At 51.8% G+C, this 17,201-nt stretch overlaps 1 protein-coding gene across 2 annotated transcripts in view; it reads right to left on the bottom strand.

Moving 5' to 3' along the window:
- Window positions 1-11,671, bottom strand: part of Rims4 (regulating synaptic membrane exocytosis 4) — a 55,103-nt gene extending 43,432 nt beyond the window's left edge. For both annotated transcript variants that reach the window (XM_021155762.3, XM_029469739.2), the window contains exon 1: window positions 11,346-11,671. In XM_021155762.3, the coding sequence (XP_021011421.1) occupies window positions 11,346-11,442 (97 nt within the window). In that variant the 5' untranslated portion in view covers window positions 11,443-11,671. The remainder of the gene's footprint in view (window positions 1-11,345) is intronic.
- Window positions 11,672-17,201: the final 5,530 nt, after the last annotated feature.

Below are 17,201 nucleotides of genomic sequence, written 5' to 3'. Positions count from 1 at the left end.
ATCAGAAGGCTGGTTCATGATGGTACTGCTCTCAGCACAAGCTGCTGAACACCCATGGCAGCTCCTGTGTCCCTTGACCACCCATATCCCTCTCTGTTGCTTCTACTACCTATCATCGGACAAACCCAAAGCTCAGGCTAAGTCATGAAGTAGAAGACAGAGTTTGGGCAGCTCCATACTGAGTTCGCGTGACCTCCACATGGCCTCCTACCTCAAACAACCTCCAGGACCCTGAAGTATCATCTATGTGCTAAACCTTTCCTTGCAAGAGACTCCCGGTTCACTGCCCAGTTTGAAGGTCCCACCTTTCCAACACCGATGTACAGCTTCCTGGGGTCAGGGGGCTTGAGGGCGGCCTAGCCTGGGCTGGATGGGCCCCCAGAGACTCCTGGTCCAGCATGGTCTTGGGCACAGTCATATGAAAGATGTTTCTCAAGACATGTGCCGAGGAACTAATTAATTTTCATGGCAGGTCCCAATTAGTGACACATCCTCCCACCCGGGCCCAGGGTGACTGCAAGTGGCATTTTCCAGGGACACCGAGTGCTGGAGATGTGTGGTTCAGACATGAAGCCTCAGGGGCCAGCAGGATCCATCCATCATAGCACATGGCACATCTGGGGTCAGAGAAGGCTCTGAGTCACGAGTGTGGGAACACTGGTGCTGGTTCTGGCTTTCTTGGCTGCCTGCTGTGAGGCTTTGGACAAATGAAGGTGCCTCTCTGGTCTTCATCCAGGATAGCCCATCAATCTCAGGGCTTAAAAATGCTACAACAGAGAGTGTGCACCAGGCTCTCTATAAAGCACTTGACAAATCCTGATTCGTTTAATCCTCATGACACCTTTGCGGTGGGAAGGGGCTCTGATAAACCCACTTTACAGATGGCTCAGAGTGGTTATGGAGCTTGCCCATGGTCACTCAATCAATACATAGCAGAGGCAGGATTCAAACTCACACCTTATGACTGTGAAGTCTGACTCTTATCTATGTCATTCTAGCCACCCAGGATCATCTGGTGCCTGTGCAACCCTCACAGAAGGCTCAGAAACAGACAGTACCTTAGACACTTAGTTCCTTTTGATAACAGGAGAGTAAAGGAACACTGGTAACCTTAAAGACTACCATGGTGACCTAGGTGGTGATGGCACAAGCCTTTAATCGCAGCACTTGGTAGGCAGAGGCAAGTGTAGCTCTGAGTTCAAGACCAGCCTGGTCTACATAGCTAGCTCCAGGGCAGCCAAAGCTACACTTAGAAATCCTGCCTCAGAGGGAAAACAAACCAAGATGTCATGGTGGCCATGGGAATGGGCCCATGCAGCAGCGGCTGCAGGAGGTGCGTGGACAGTTTCTCTGATGTCCCGTGGGGCTATTCCGCTCTTTCCAACACAGATGTTTTCATTACAACAGTAACATAACAGACCTAGTTGTCAAGGCTGGTACCAGTGCTCATATCTGGAAGTGAGCAGGAAGATTCTATAATGGGGCATCCAGGAAACTCTCGGGAGATCTTTATACAATAAATTCTAGACTCTGCATATGCATACGCTAATGCCCAAACTCCTTTTTTAAAAAAAATTTTTTTCTTTTGGAAACAAGGTCGTACTGTGTAGCTCTGGCTATCCTAAAATTTGTTCTGTAGATCAAGCTGGCCTTGAACTCAGAGATCCCGCCCCCCCCCCCCGCCTCTGCCTTCTGAGTGCTTATTTTTAAAATTATTCAATGACCCACCCACTAAAGATCAGCTAACGAGGACCTCTGAATGAAGGGACCTGGGCATTAAGTGGGAAGTGAGGCCTTTTCTCTCTAGAAGGCTCTACCTGCATCTGAACCACACCCAACAGACTCTTGTCTGGAAGACAGGGACACTGAGTCTTGGGGGTACCTCAGGAGATGGCTCAGTAAACCAAATACTGTAGAAAGACCTGAGTCTAGCTCCCAAAACACGCATAAAATGGTGAGTGTGATGGCACACCCTTGGAATCTCCTGAATCTCCCCAAGACCTGGAGGTAGAGACAGGTGGGTCCCTGAGGCTCACTGTCCGACAGCCTAACTGTAAGCTCCAGGCTATGGAGAGGCTCTGGCGAAAGAAAGAAAGAAAGAAAGAAAGAAAGAAAGAAAGAAAGAAAGAAAGAAAGAAAGAAAGAAAGAAAGAAAGAAAGAAAGAGAAAGAAAGAAAGATAGATGGATGGTTCCTAAAGAAGAACACCTGAGATTGTCCTCTGGCTTCCAGAGCACATGTGCTTACATGTGCACATACACATGAACCCACATGAACACATGCATGCATGCACACACACCCAAGACCAGAGGAGGAGACACAGGGGTTCTTTTTCACTGCTGTGCAGACTTCTCCTCTCCGACCCAAAAGGCAGCCTCTAGAGCTAAACGGGCAGACAGAGCCACCAGCCATCATCTAGCCAGGCCCAGGTACTCCCCCCCCCCCAAGCTCCAGCCTGTGGCCATGCAAGCCTGTCACCTCATTCCAGGACGTCTACAATGACAGGAAAGGCAGCAGCTCCTGCTTCTCCACAAGAGGGACAGACAGCCTCCATCCTCACAGGATTTCTATTTTATGCAGCATTCTTGTAACACACAAGGCCAAGGCCCAGACCAGTTCTCTACAATGGACTCACAGCAGCGATGTACACTCAGATCACTGCTAGACCAAGCTAGCCCTCCAAGAGTGAACTCTCATCCGCTTCAGACACACCCCACAAGCAAACAGGTCCTAGGAGCCTTGTCTTGTCTTCTTGTTTTGAGTTTTCTTTGGGCCAGATAAGAAATGTATTGTATTACTCCACAAGGTCCACCCCCTGCTAAACCTTGCCTAGAAACGGGCCAGCCTGTCTCAGAAGCATCTCAATAAACTGACTCAGCTGGCCCGTTGGCAGCTCTTCCCAGCAGTGTGCCTGCTGCATCCATGATCCCTCTGACTTACTTCTTCCCAGTCGAGGCTGTCCTCAAATGAACCGTGTGCTTGCACACATGGCCCTGCCTTCTTTTCATCAATGTAGGAGAGGACAGTGCCCTGACCCATCCACTAAAAGGTGTTCGTCCTGGCCCCTCTGAGATCCCAGAGCTGCCTGTGTCCAGCCCTCAGCTTGCTGTGTCTTCTAGGACATCTTGGCCTATCCATTACTCGTTCACATGGCTCCTCAGGGGATGCCGGGATATCACTGTAAGTCTCACACAGCTGAGCTTCTTCTGGATCGGAGACCATGAAGAAACAGGAGGGCCTACCAACAATAGCCAGCACTGAAGCCTGAGACAGAGGAGATGCATTTAAAGGACTTCCATTTGAGCTGAGGACATGGCCCAGTTGCTAAAGTCCTTGCCACAAGAGCATGAGAGCCTGAGTTGGATCCCCGAACCTACATTAAAAAGCCACATATGGTAGGCATGCTTACAACCTCAGTGCTGGGAAAGTGGGGACAGGCAGTCCAGTGATGGACTAACCTAGCACACTTGGTGAGTTCCAAGCCAATGAGAGACCCTGTCTCAAAAAATAAGGTTGACAGAGCCTGAGGAATGACACCTGAGGTTGACCCCTGCCCTCTACACACTCATGTACACACACACATGAAACTTCCCAAAGATACACACACGGAGGAGGAGGAGGCACAGAGACAGAGAGACAGATAGCAAGGGAGAGGAAGATGGGGAGGGAGGGAGTAGGGAGAGAGCTGGTGTGTCCCAGAATTGGGGTGTGTGTATACAGTTCGCCTGTGAACAGACCTAGGTAATGCTGGGACTCACTGCTCAAATAGATAGGACAGCCATAGTAGCCACCACTGGCTACAACCTACTGTGAACTGCACATTAGACACACAGTTTCTTTGATCCCAGCCACTGAGGCCACAACCCTGCACACCCAGTTCTGGAGACAACGTATATTACATAATCCATCCCTCAAAGCAATCTTTGAGATGTGGTCTATGGTCATGGCCCATTTTACAGAGGAGGAAATTAAGTGCAGAAAGGCAAAGTGGCTTGCCCCAGAGTCCCCCAAGGTCAGTGCGAGTTAGAAGAAGTAGGGCAAAAGCAAGCATCCGCAGACCCCCAACGCGGAAAGAGAGCAAGCTGGGTAGCAGCAAAACGCCTGGCCCAGCCCCACAGTATCTTCCAGCATCCGCATCAACACTGTTATGCTGTGTACTCAGCCACAGCCACTCGTTTCCAAAGATGGGGCAGCCTTCACCATGCCTCTTACATGGGGGCAGGGGGGCTTTCCTTCCCCACTCTGGACCCCAGTTCCCCAACAGATGCTCCAGTCACTCCCTACCAGGCTGTGATGGCCTGACCTGACTCCTCACCTGAACCAACCTACTTCTGTTCCCCAAAGCCCCAAGTCACACTGACCTCAGGCCCTTTACCCTGGAACATGTGTAAGAGCCTCCTGCCTCCCCATGGCTGGGCTCTTTGTCATTTCAGCTTCTTCAGCTTCAACTCTACTTACTGTCCCTGCCTCGGCTTTCCCCGACTACTTGATGTCATATCTTCTCTCGTCACTTGATACGATCTGAAAGTATGTATTTCTAATTGATTACATAGTTATTGTCTCTGCCTCAGACCAGGACACAGGGCCAGGAGAGCAGAAACCATGCCTGACTATGCTCCCCAGTTCATCTCCAGCGCCTAAACTCAACAGTCAAAACTCTGGACCGTGCGACCTTGGCAAGCCATCCAGCCCCTCTGAGCCTCAGTTTCCCTCTTTGCCTCATGAGGAGAATGGACCATACACTACACTCCAATAGCCCTTCTAGGACAGCTTGTCTTAGAAAGCCAGACCTGGAACCCACCCAGTTTGGTCATCCAAAGCAGGCAGCTGGCCAGGGTCTGGGTAGTGGCTACCCTGTCCCCACCTCCACCTGCGTCCCTGCCTAGCCACACAGCCCTCTCACTCCCCCACCACAGAAACTGTTAATGAAGTGCGCACTGCTCGATGCGATGCGGCTACAATTACGGGGGCTAAGAATAAGGCGCTGACATCAGCCTCGTCAGTTTCCAAGTGAATCAGAAGGGGAGGGGGGAGGAAGGAGGAGGGGAGTGGTGCTCCAGAGCTGTCAAGTAGAAATAGCACAGCGTTAAATATAATCCAGTCCTGGCCTACATCATTCCGCAGAGGCAGGTGACGGCTGGGCCCTCAGGGCCAGGGCAGACAACTGGATCCTTCAAGGAGGTCAGCACAGCCACAGATGCTGCTGGCCAACTGATGGGGACCATCCAGGAATGGTGGCCTGGAGCAGGCTGCCAGTCCCTGGGGTGTTTATATAAGCCAAACAGACCCTTGTACCCTGGCCTTTGTCATTTGCAATTGTGACAGCCCCTTCCTATATAGAAGGAATTCATCTCCAGCACTAGAAGGTAGCCTCCAGGGAAGTATGGTCGGGCTAGGATCACCACCCACACATGGCTCTCGCTGAGTAGGATTCAACATCTGTAAAATGGGCACATGTGTAGCAGCAGTCAACACCTCTGTTGCTCCACAACTCTGAAGAAGCCCTTCAGTCATTTCATTTTGTTATCTCCCTGAGAGATGCTCGGACCAAGATCATTCTCCTTCCCCCAACCCAGGAAGGTGAAGGGATTTCCTTGAGGCCACAGGACTTGAAGTCAAATTCAAGCTTTACACAAAAGGACAGCAAATGGTACAGCCGCTGGGAACTGGTGGGGGCGGGGCTCTTTTCCAGTAGTTTTTTAAAAGGTATGAGATGATGGCTGTTGAGTAGAAGGCTGGAGACAGAGAAGAGCAGCTGGGGTTGGGGTTGGGAGGAGTGGGGGTTGGGGTGGGGATGGACGGAGGGAGGCTACCTTCCTGTTCCACTCTCCCCCACAGTCCAACTGCCCCCAACTCAGCCTCCTGCTGGGGTACTGGAGAGTGGCAAAGAGAGAAGGGCTCATTATTCCCCAAAAGGAACCAAGGTAGATGGAGTGTTCTTCTCTATCCCCACCCAGCAGAGCCAGGGGACGCTTGGTAGGTGCAAACCAAGGAAGTTGGAGCTGGAGGAGGGGAAGGCAAAGTCCCCAAGGAGGGTACTAAAGGAAAGAGCTCTGGGGGGGTCAGAGAAGACCCTGGCAGCAGCCTGAGACTTGCACATGGGAGTGTGTGTATGTGTGTGTTCTCGCACCTGGCTCTCCTGAGCTGCTCCCTTTAGGATGATCAGATGCAAGTGCCTTGATCTACATGTTCACCTGACGGCTCAACCTGAACTAGAGAGGCACTTGGCTTGAGGCACTATCAGGCTCCAGTTTCCCAAATCTCGAACTCTTCCCAGTCTCAAATGTACAGAAGGTCGTGAAGCTGGGTGTGGTGATGCAGACCTGTAATCCAAGCTCAGGAAGCTGAGGCAGGAGGACCACGTGTTTGAGGAAAGCCTGGGCTACACAGTGAATGTCTGGCCAGCTATGGCTTCTTTGTGAGACCCTTTCTCAAAAGCAGGGGAGGAGATTACAGTTCTAGGTGGTAAACTGGGGGTGTGGGTCATAGATGGCAGAGAAGAAAAGGGCACAGGAAGCGGCCACCCCTGGGGGGGGAGGCTCTAGAGCCTAGACTCCTGCTTTAAGGTGGCCGCAAAATGAAGATATGATATACTACAGCCTCCCTGCATCGTGCACGCAGCCCAGCCCCCCTCTGGCTCTGAAGGACTCACTCTGTTCCCACCATTTCTGGGGGAAGGGGTGGGGCAGCAGGACATTCTGTTTCCCAGATGAAGCTCAGGTCAAATTTCAAGGACAAAAGTTAGCAGTCAGCCTGGGAAAGAAAACTCCGCCAAACCCTGCAAATTTAGGAGGGAGGGTGAGAGCTCAATGTGGTCCTTCCAGGTGCCTGGGGGGTGCGGGCAGGAACTGAAACCCTGATTCCCCCTGCCAAGAAGATCTGTCTGGCAGGAAATGGGTAGCTTTACATCCTTAAAGTAGCTCAAACAACCACCTCCATTTCCCCTCTGTTCAAAACCGGGGGTGGGATGAGGGCTGTGGTACCAGTTGTGGATCCCACCCACCACGCTCCCCTCAAGAAGATTTGGTCTGAGCGGAAGAGGGAGGCGCCATGAAGGGCTTTCCAGCCCAGAGATGTGGCCTAAACTGCTAGGAAAGGGACTGGTAGCCGGCTGGTGTTGCCATGGTAACTTCCTCCCTGAGCTGGATCGAAGCATCCATCCTATGGGCAAATCAGAGCCGGTTGCTCCAGCTTCTCCGCCCTACTCCTGGGCGGGAGGGGTAGAACTAGCCGCCAAACCACTTGGTCAGGCTCAGGAACGCTAAGCCTGAGGTCCAGACCCTGATGGAACAACTGCTTTTGGTATCCACTAGAAAGGGGATACGCCCCTGCTCCCCATGTACACCCCAAGCGACTGGTCTGTGGATGTACTACAAATAAACCAATTAGAAAGAAGAGGAAAAGCGATAAGCCAGAATGCTTCCCACCTTCCTCTTGCTCCCAAGCCCCTGAAATACCCACCTTTTAAACACTTCAAAGGAGGGCCCAGCTCTACCTCTATAAACTACCACGCTATAAAATTCGCCGATTAAAATAATGACAGTTAACATTTTGAGAAACAGGATTTTCTTTTCCCAGATGCACAGGAGTCTTCTTTATGGCCATGCTCGGAGACAACTCTCACTTGTTAACAAGACAGACTGGAACTAGCATGTATTGAGAACTACCAGGTACCTACCTATCCAGGTACCGTGCTAAGACTTTGCATAGCAAGCAGCATAATTAAAGGCAAGTGTGCTTGAATCAATTTGTCCAGATTTAAACCCTAACTCCCTCACTTCCTGGCTAAGCAACCTTGAAGGACTTGCTCTGCCTAGACCTCAGGTTTTGTAGTTTTTTTTTTTTTAATCTGAAAATGAGAATGTTATACAGGATATTAATTTTATGGCGAATGTTATGAGGGAAGATTAAAATAATGCATTTTTAAATACCTAGAAAGACATGCAGTACAAGGTAATTTTTAAAGCATTGACCCAATGGAGTCTACTGGGAGCACTGTTATTTTTCCTCTTCATATAGGTGAGGAAAACAGGGTCACATGTCTAGCTCCTCCCCACCCTAGCTGCAAACCCATGGTCAGTGAGGCTGAGCAACAAAAGACATGGCCACAAATATCCCAAGTGTCCCTGAGTGCCTGCCTCTCTAAAGCCCAGCGTCCTTGGGAACAAGGCAAAGCACTAGCAACATCTAAGAGGGATCCAGAATATCAGAGGCGAGATTCCTCCTGACGGACGGACACTGTGGTGGCCTGCGCTGATCCTTTCCCTGGGCTCCAGGGTGCTAGAAAGCCAGAGGAAGAGAAGGCAGCCTCTTCTTCCTACCCCACCACCCGACACTCCTAAGTCCAAAGCAGAGATCTGCTCTGCCCCGTTTAAAGCTAAGGAGAAGTCTCCTCCTCAGCCTATGACTCAGGAAGCTAGCTGGAGATAGCACGAGAACCTTGAAGATGGCTCTGGCCTCATCCAATGGATGGGGGAAAGATTGTGTCGACATGAGTTGGAAGCAGTAACTAAAGGGGAGGCTCTCGTGTGAGCCTGAAGCCTGTCAGGGACACACTTCAGAAATGGAGCCTCCAAGGACAGACAGAGTAAAAAGGGGGCCAGCAGGAGAGAGGAGGAAGCCAGAAGAGCCAAGTCTGCTCGGACCACCTCTGGTCATGCCAACCCCTGTGCAGGACCCCAGACCCTAGTCTACGGTCTTTATAAATTACTTCAGCTCAGTGCTGTTTTAAAGAAAATAAACCCAAAAGGTTTCTTTTAGGAGAAAATGAATGAGACGATCAAGAGAAATTAAACACCCAGACAATGGTCCTTACTTCCAACTTCCACCAGCTCCTGATTATTCTTCTGGAGATGGAAGCAGACTTTCTCCCTGTACCTCTCAAGCTCCAGGGAGCCACAGGGATGGGCAGAGAGGGAGCCTGAGATGTCCAAACAGAGCCCTGAGCTGCCAACTGCTCCCCAAGGCCTCCTCACCTGGAAACCATTTTCTGCACAGTGAGAGCTGGCTTTTTAAAAAAAATCCTCCTCCAGCAAGAGAAGCCACTGGTGTTCTGAAGAGAGCCAAGATCCTGGTTCTGCTCTCAGCGTTGTGCAGGAGACACCAGATGACCTTGGCTTACACATGTACGCACACAGACAAATACATACCTCCCACCAGGGCCTCGGTCATTTATACACCTAGCCTCAGATACACAACCCTCACCCCCACAGGTTTGGGGCCCAGGAGGGCTGAAGAAGGTGATCTCTAGGTCTCTTACAAATGAAACCCAAGAACTGGAAGAAGCTTGCTTAGAAGGGGGAATTAGACTGAGGGTTAGAAATTCTGTTAATAGCATCAATGAAGTTGTCTTTGACTCAACTGAAATCTAAAGCAGGTCCAGCAATAAGAGCCAAGGTGTCCGACCCACAATGCGCGCAGCATGACTTCGGAGAAAAAGCCTGTCTGGGATGCTCCTACACACCTGTGTTCCTTGCCCTCCCACCCAGCTGGTCTCTTGAGACACAAGTAAGTGGCCGGAGGAACTTTGGGAGAGGGCCCTGCCTGCTCTATCTTCACAGATGCTCTAAGACTCCCCCCACCCCAGCTCCCATCCCTACAGCCAGCCTGATCTCCTCTCTCTGAGTTGGCTGCAGTGGAGGCCACTGCATCAGGGACCCCGCCCCGATTCCACCTCACCTGGTCTTGCTTAGAATATTGATAACTCCTCAGCTCTATGACTGGGAAGCTGAGTTCCCGAGCCTCAGGTATTTGGTCTGTGAGATGGTGAAACCATTGGCTGGATGGGTAACAACCATCTTAACTCCCAACTCCTACCTCCAGGTCAGTAGAAAAATTCTGTCAGGTGTTGGCCCCGACTGTTACCATTCCCTCACCACCTGGCTCTGGGGAACTTTCTTCTTCCTAGCTGTCTTCCTGTAAGTGACAGCCCATTACCCACCACTCCATCCCATAACAGAACCAAGACAGAAAATGCCAGCAGGCAGGAAATTGAAACCTGAACTCCTGAATTCCCTAAACTGTAACATTTTGGGGTAGTGCATACATGATTTTTTTTCTCTTAAGAGTTAATCTGTATTTTAATCAGTATTGAACCCACTTGTTCCTACACACAACACACACACACTCCTCTTCCCCGCCCGCCACTTCTTCATTGACTTCAAATACTCCCAAATTATCAGTTCAAAAACCATTTCATTCCACCCTCCCACCACACAGCATCAGAGGCAGTGTTATCTGCACTTCCTGATGAAGAAACTGAGGCTCAGGTTGGTGTGACTTGCCCAAGGTCACAGCTTATACGGAGGGAATAAAGACTGGAACCAGACTCTAACTCAATCTTGGCACTCTTTGAGGGAAGTCTCACCCAAACCTTCGAGGTACCCCCACCTGTTGTTGGATTTTCTTCTTTACCCCAAACCAAACTCACTGTTCTCTGCCTGGTCCCAGTATCCACGAGCTGGTTTCCTCTCTACCCCTGGACTGTGGCTACTAGGTTTTTTTTGTGGTGTGTGTGTGTGTGTGTGTGTGTGTGTGTGTGTGTGTGTCCAGGCCTAGAAGTAGGTCTGAGTTGCAGGTCCGCAGCTAGGTTCAGCCCACCCAGAAAGGCCACTCCAGGGACAAGAGCACCTGAAGTCAGGGGTACACACTGAAGGGTAGCACTGCTGTAGTTAACACTTACACTGCCTTGCACCTCCTTGGGGAGGAAAGACCAGCAGACATCAGGCCAGTTATGTGCGGCTCCCCCAAATCTGACTAGAGTCTGGAGCCCCAGCCTGTGGGGGAAGGGGATGGAGAAACAAATCGGGACACTCAAGGCTTTGGCCTTTGAACAAGGGGGTCTTGGACAGGGAGCCTCTGGATGCAGCTAAGACAAAGACCTCCAAGAGGTCAGGTCTATGCACTGCTTCCAACGACGGGGTACGTCGGAAGACCAGGGGTGAAGCGGCCTAAAACCCAAAATCTGACTAGGGGGCATATACCAGACTTGGGTAGTGGCAAGTCCAGTTGAGAAACAAGCCAGGGAGGGGGTCGCAGGGGAATACTGCAGGTGCATATAAATAGGGAGACTTGGGTCCAGGCGACCCAAGGGCCCACTTGCGCAAGAAGGATGAGTGCAGATGCTCAAGGGGTCCCTGGGGCGCAAGAGGGGGGACAAGACCAGAGCTCCTCCTAGACTCCTGGGGTCCTGAGGGAGTGGGAGGGGCCCCTGGGTATCTATCCGAGTGGGACCTAGAGTGCAGCGGAGACAGTGGCCGCCTCTCTCGGGCGCTCCGGGTCCCGAGGGTCCCTGGCTTCTAGACCGGGAGACAACCCCCCGGGGTGGGTGGACCGCAGCGCGCTCACCTGCGTCCTCATCATCGAAGGAGTTCATGCACGGGAAGTAGATGGCGAGCGCCTCGAAGGAGGCGGACAGGCTGAGGCGGCTCTGCGAGCGCTCCATGCCCGCGCCCGCGCCAGGAGCCTCGGCCGCGGCGGCGGCGGGCGGCTTGGGCAGCTTGGCCGCCCCATTCTTGACGCGGAGTACGGCGCGCGGCGTGGTGGCGGCGGCCCGGGGCTCCGCGGGCAGGCGGCGGGGCTGGCGGCGGGGCGCAGAGGGCCGAACGCTGGCGGCGCGTGGAGCCCGAGACGCGCGGTGCTCGCGGCGGTGGCGGAGGCAGTGGCGGTGGCGGCGGTGGTGGCGGTGGTGGTAGTGGTGGCGGCGGCGGCGGCGCAGCGCGCTCTGGCCCGCGGCGTCCCCAGCCTGCCTGCCGCGCGGGGCGGGCCGGAGCCGAGCTCCGCAGCCAATCGCCGAGGCCCGGGGGAGGGGGCGCCGCGGGCGGGGCGTGGGAGCCGCGAGGGTGCGGGCTGCGCCGCCGCCGCCAACCCGGCAGGTGCACGAGCCCGCCGCAAAGCTGTCTGCGCCCTGCTGCTGCGGCTGAACCTCCGGTGCCCGCTCTGACCCGTGACTGTGAGTCCTCAGACTCACTCCAGAGGCAGGTGTCCAGTAACCCCGATTCATGCAGGCCTCACCCAGATACCCTGAGGCTCCCAGAGGGACACATTCCAAGAAATCCAAGAAACCTGCATTCACCCACAAGCACCCACAAGGATGTATTCGCTCGGCAAGAGAGATCTCGGACTCCCTCACACTCGGGGACGGAGGGACACCTGGACAAACACCTTCACGGATACCTGAACAGACAGACGCTCTATAGACACACAGTGACTCTTTCTGACATAGGAGCAGATATACCTACTGGCAACTTCAGAGGGTACACAGAGACCTGCAGAGTCACAGGGAGCAACAGGCGGGCAGGACATGTCCTCCCACATATTGGAGACCCTCAGACCCCACAAACCCCACAGAAGTTTGGACAGGCACACACCTTCTCGTGCACCCACACTTGCTTGCAGACATATCCTGGGAGTCTCTCACAGAGAGAGAACATAATTCTAGATCACCTCAGACACTTAGCACCCCTCCTCCTGTAGTGATCTGTCCCCAAAACTAGGACAGTCACCCTCAGAACACTCATACCTATAGACACAGCCGTACAGACTGAGTCACTAACAGGGATGGATTCATTCTGGTGCACAGACACCCTCAGACTCAAGATCCTGAGACATTGCTGCAGGCTTACACTGGCACACGCTCTCAGACACATCCTGATGCCCATGGTCCCCCGATTCACACCCATAGGGACAGATTATCAGAGCCTGCGTATAAAGAGATACACTCAATTGCAAACCTCCTCTGCCCTCCAAACCTGAATGACCAGAGGTCCACTCTACCAGCAGAAGCAGCAACCCTTTCCAATTGCTCTTCCCCCTCCCGTGAAGCAGCCCTCTGAGATGGCCTCAGGAAAGGACTGCTCAGTCCCTCCTTTCCAAGTGGCCTAGGGGGAGCCCCTCCATCTCGCTAACCTATTTCTTCATCAGAGCGATGACAGCAGGAACCCTCTGTTTTGGATGATTGTGAGTATTTATTTTCTGTTCATTCATAGCCAACCAAGAGGCTTAAAAGCAACAGACCTTTATTAGTGTGCAATCTGTCTAGATTGTAAGTCTGTGCAGCTGAGCTGGGTTCTCTGCTTAGAATGTTACAAAGTATTAGCGAGGTGTGGCTTGTCACTGCCGGCTTTGGAGCAGAGTCGGATTCCATGATGATTCAGGTGCCAGCAAGATTCAGTTCTTTGCAGCTGTAGGACTGAAGTCCGCGTGTGCTGGCATCTCAACACCTGCAAATGGTCCTGGGCCCGTACACATGGGCTCTCCATCTTCAATGCTACCACAGGAGTGACAGGCCTTTCTCACCCTTCCCTCTCTCTAACTCCCTGCTGGGTTGTCCCCCAAAGGGTACCCCCTCCTTTATCCTTTATGTCATCTTGTAACTTGATCACGGTGGTGATGTCTTTCCCTAGTTCCACACAGTCAAAGGGAATTATGTAAGGGTAGAGGTCCCTGGACCATCCCAATTCTGTCCCCTCGCTGAGTACCTGACACAAAGGGGGTGCTACTCGAGCCTCTTCCCCTTTCCAGGAAGCCAACTCTGACCTTGAGAGCAACAGAAATATGAGAATGTTCTGCTCATAGCCACCCCAGAACCTCACTCCTTCTAGTCATTCAGACACCATACATCTCAGAGCCCATTCTCTTCTCTCTCTCTTTCTGTGTGTGTGTGTGTGTGTGTGTGTGTGTGGTGTATGTGTGTCCGTATGTCGCCCAACATATACTCAGAAGCTGACCACTTCTCTGCCCCAATTCATCACAGCTCTCATTTCATTCAGAGTCAGAGTCCAGATGCCACAAGGTCCCAACTGTGTGCTCGGCCACCTCTTGTCCTCATCTCCCTCATATCCCTGTGGCTCACTTGGCTTCAGACCCAGAGGAATTTCTTTCTCTTCCCTCTGCCAGAAATACTCTCCAGAAAGCCACAGGGCTTGCTCTCACGGACATTCATGCAGATAGCACCTCTGCAGTAAAGGCCTCCTTCAGGCCACCTCCCCAAGATGGCAAAATCTCCTGAGCTTTATTTTCTGTGTCGCTCTAATCACTGTCTGAGCCATCCCATGTGTGCCCCCCCGCCCGCCCACCCCAGGGCCTAGTAGGGTACTAGGTAAAAAGTGGTACTAATTTAACTAACTGTAGGTTGGATGAAGGAGCCCTTCACACCAGCTTATGAGGGAGGTGTCCTGAGCACCTCTCTCCCCCATTTTAGGAAGAATTGAGAACTGAGGCTTGCATAGGGGACCTGATATCCCCAAGATCACAGGAAAGGGGTGAGACTGAAGCTTGTAGCAGCCCAGTTCCAAAATTTGTGTCTTTTCCACTACTCCTAACACCAAGGCAAATTCATTCAGGGACGCATATGTGATGGGGCTTCGAGGGTCACTGAACTTGGCCTGGAACTAGGGGAGAAATCTCAGAGACCCAAGAGGAAGGTCCAAAGTGAATATTGCAAGCGGCCTGTATAGAAGCATGCAGACCCTGAGCTGACCTTTGGACAGTCAAATGCTACCTCACCAAGGATCAGTAGGACGGCTAGGCCGCTCTTAAAACTGTGCAAACAAGGGCTGGAAGGATGGTTCAGCAGTGAATAGCACTTCCAGAGGTCTTCCAGAGGTCCTGAATTCAATTCCCAGCAGCCACATGGGGTGGCTCACAACCATCTGTAACAGGATCTGACGCCCTCTACTGGTGTGTCTGAGGACCACTACAGTGTACTCACATACACAAAATAAATAAAATTAATCTCCATGAAGACTCCATGCTAGAGATGCCATAAGAAACCCCGATGGGCCTGCCAGCCATCTGCCAGCCTTGCCTGCCCTTTTGAGAGCGCCATCCTGGGACCCATTGTGGATGAACCTTGATACAGTCACAGCTGACACCTGCTGGCAACCAAGTGAGAGACACTAAGTATTTGCTGCTCCACTGAGCCCTTCCTGAACATATGTCTGCCTAGAGATCATATTTTATACCACAATGGAACAGCAACTTTGAACAAGTGAATTAACCTCTCTGGGCCTCAGTTTCGCCAAGTGTAAAGCAGAGACCCACAATGTGGCTCTCCCTATCAAGTGAGTCCCCTCAACCTGATGCTCTACAAGTGTGAGTTTACACTTTAAAGTCCACACAGCTTCCCCGCCTGTCAGAACCTAACATACACAGCAAAAGGAACCCGAAATACCATTGACTGTCTCATCTTGGGGAGAGGGAAACTGAGTCTCAGAAAGCACCATATGGCACATGTGGGCAGAGCTATTGAAAGACAGAGACCTCTTGCTGATTCCGTTAGGAACCAGGTCACCTGTACAATTGACAAGAGCCTCGGGGAGTGGGGGTGGGGCTCCTGGTGGGAAACACCCATGAAGCTGACTCTAGAGGAAGAAAGTCTGGGGGGACAGTGAAATGGCTCAGAGTGTAAAAGCAAGAATCACCAAACCTGACAATCTGAGTTTGATCCCTGAGACCCACGCAATAGAAAGAAAAAACCCTTCTTGTTCTCTGAGAACAAGTTCAAGGGTCACACTTCCCTTCCCCATGAGCACAAACCAATTCTGTTGTTGTTGCTGCTGCTGCTGCTGCTGTTGTTGTTTTGAATTTTTGAGACAGGGTCTCACTATGTAGCTCTGGTTATCCGGGGACTTACTCTGTAGACCAGGCTGGCCTTGAACACATGAGCTCTGCCTCTGCCTCTCTGGTGCCGAGGTTAAAGTCCTGTGTCACTTTTTAAGAAAAGAACGCCTAGTCAGCCTTCGGTGGGATTTCTCCTTTCAGGTTAGCGTGCGGCTAATATTCCAAGAATAGGGTTTGGCTTATAAGCCCGAATGTTTGATCCCTTATAAATATGTAGTTTCATCATTGGAAATGTCATGGCCGGCCACTTGAGTTTGAGTATGAGAAAGGTTTGAAGAACAAATTGGAGAGTGAGAGAAAGCTTGGGCTTGTGGATGGGGACTTGTGAGGCTTGATCTGAGGGAAAGGCTATATATGGGAAACCAGAGGAGAGCTTGCAGTTTAGGACCACAGAGATGGAGAGCGCCACCCGCTGGTGAGATGGGGCACTGCCTGCGCAGCTTCAAAGCCCCTCCTTATTTTGGATGTGAGGTCTGGGAAATGTCCTTTTTGGGATTCTCCACTGAGAAACAAAGACAAGGAGTCTGGGAGGCAAGTCAGTTGGTAAAGTGCTTATGGTACAAGCATGGGGAGCTGGGTTCAGAGCCCAGACATGTGTCTGTAATCTGAGGGCTACAGAGCTGAGGACTGGAGAAGCCCGGGAGCTCAAGGGCCAGCCAGGCTAGCAAAACTGCACGCACTAACACACAAATGCAGGAGCCTTCCCATGCGTGAGCACATTCGAGAGAAAGAGAGAGAGAAAGAGAGAGAGAGAGAGAGAGAGAGAGAGAGAGAGAGAGAGAGAGAGAGAGAGAGAGAGAACTGCATGGGTCTGCATCAAGAGCTCAGGATACAGGGGCAAATAAAACACGCCTGGCCTCTGCCTTTATGGGATTTATAGGATGCCAATGATTACTAACATTGTGCAATAGTTCGATTGTGTCAAGTTTAATTACAACTGTGATGGAAGGTATGTAGTATATCTCTATTTTATGGTAATGCATATCTCTATTTTATAGTATTATGGGGGTTGAGTGGGCAGACCATAACTCTACCAAGGATTGAAGGCCGTCTGCCCCGGGGGAAGTGATATTCATGCTGGGGATGCTATCTACTAGGGTCCCTGATGTTGTAGTAATAAATAAAACACAGCCAGTGGCTTCACACTTACGGTTTTTTATGTGCACAGGTGTCTTGCTTGCGCATGTATGTCTATGCATCGCCTGCGTGCCCGGTGCCCACAGAGGTTAGAAGAGGCATTTAGTACTCTGCAACTGGAGTTCTAGGTGGTTGTGGTCTGCCATGTGGGTCCTGGGAACTGAACCCAGGTCCTCTGGTAGAGCAGCCAGTGCTCTTAACCACCGAGCCATCTCTTCAGCCCTCCCCCATTTTAAAATAACCCCAGGGCTGCTCTGAGGGTGCCTGGAATGGGGGTGGATTCAAGGGAGTGCCTTCCCCTCTTCTTAGCTGCTGAGTCTGGGTTTGAACCAGAATGCCATTTATTGTTTCCTGCCTTCTCAACAAAGGCAGGCAGCTGAGAGAGAATGTCCCTCTGATGGGTGACACGGAGGGGCTCAGGGAAATGTGGATTTGAGGCCACAT

This window comes from Mus caroli, unplaced genomic scaffold (genome assembly GCF_978045245.1).
Source record: "Mus caroli unplaced genomic scaffold, Mus_caroli_1 scaffold_2, whole genome shotgun sequence".
NCBI classification, from domain to species: Eukaryota; Metazoa; Chordata; class Mammalia; order Rodentia; family Muridae; genus Mus; species Mus caroli.
This window is presented reverse-complemented; position numbering and strand designations above follow the sequence as displayed.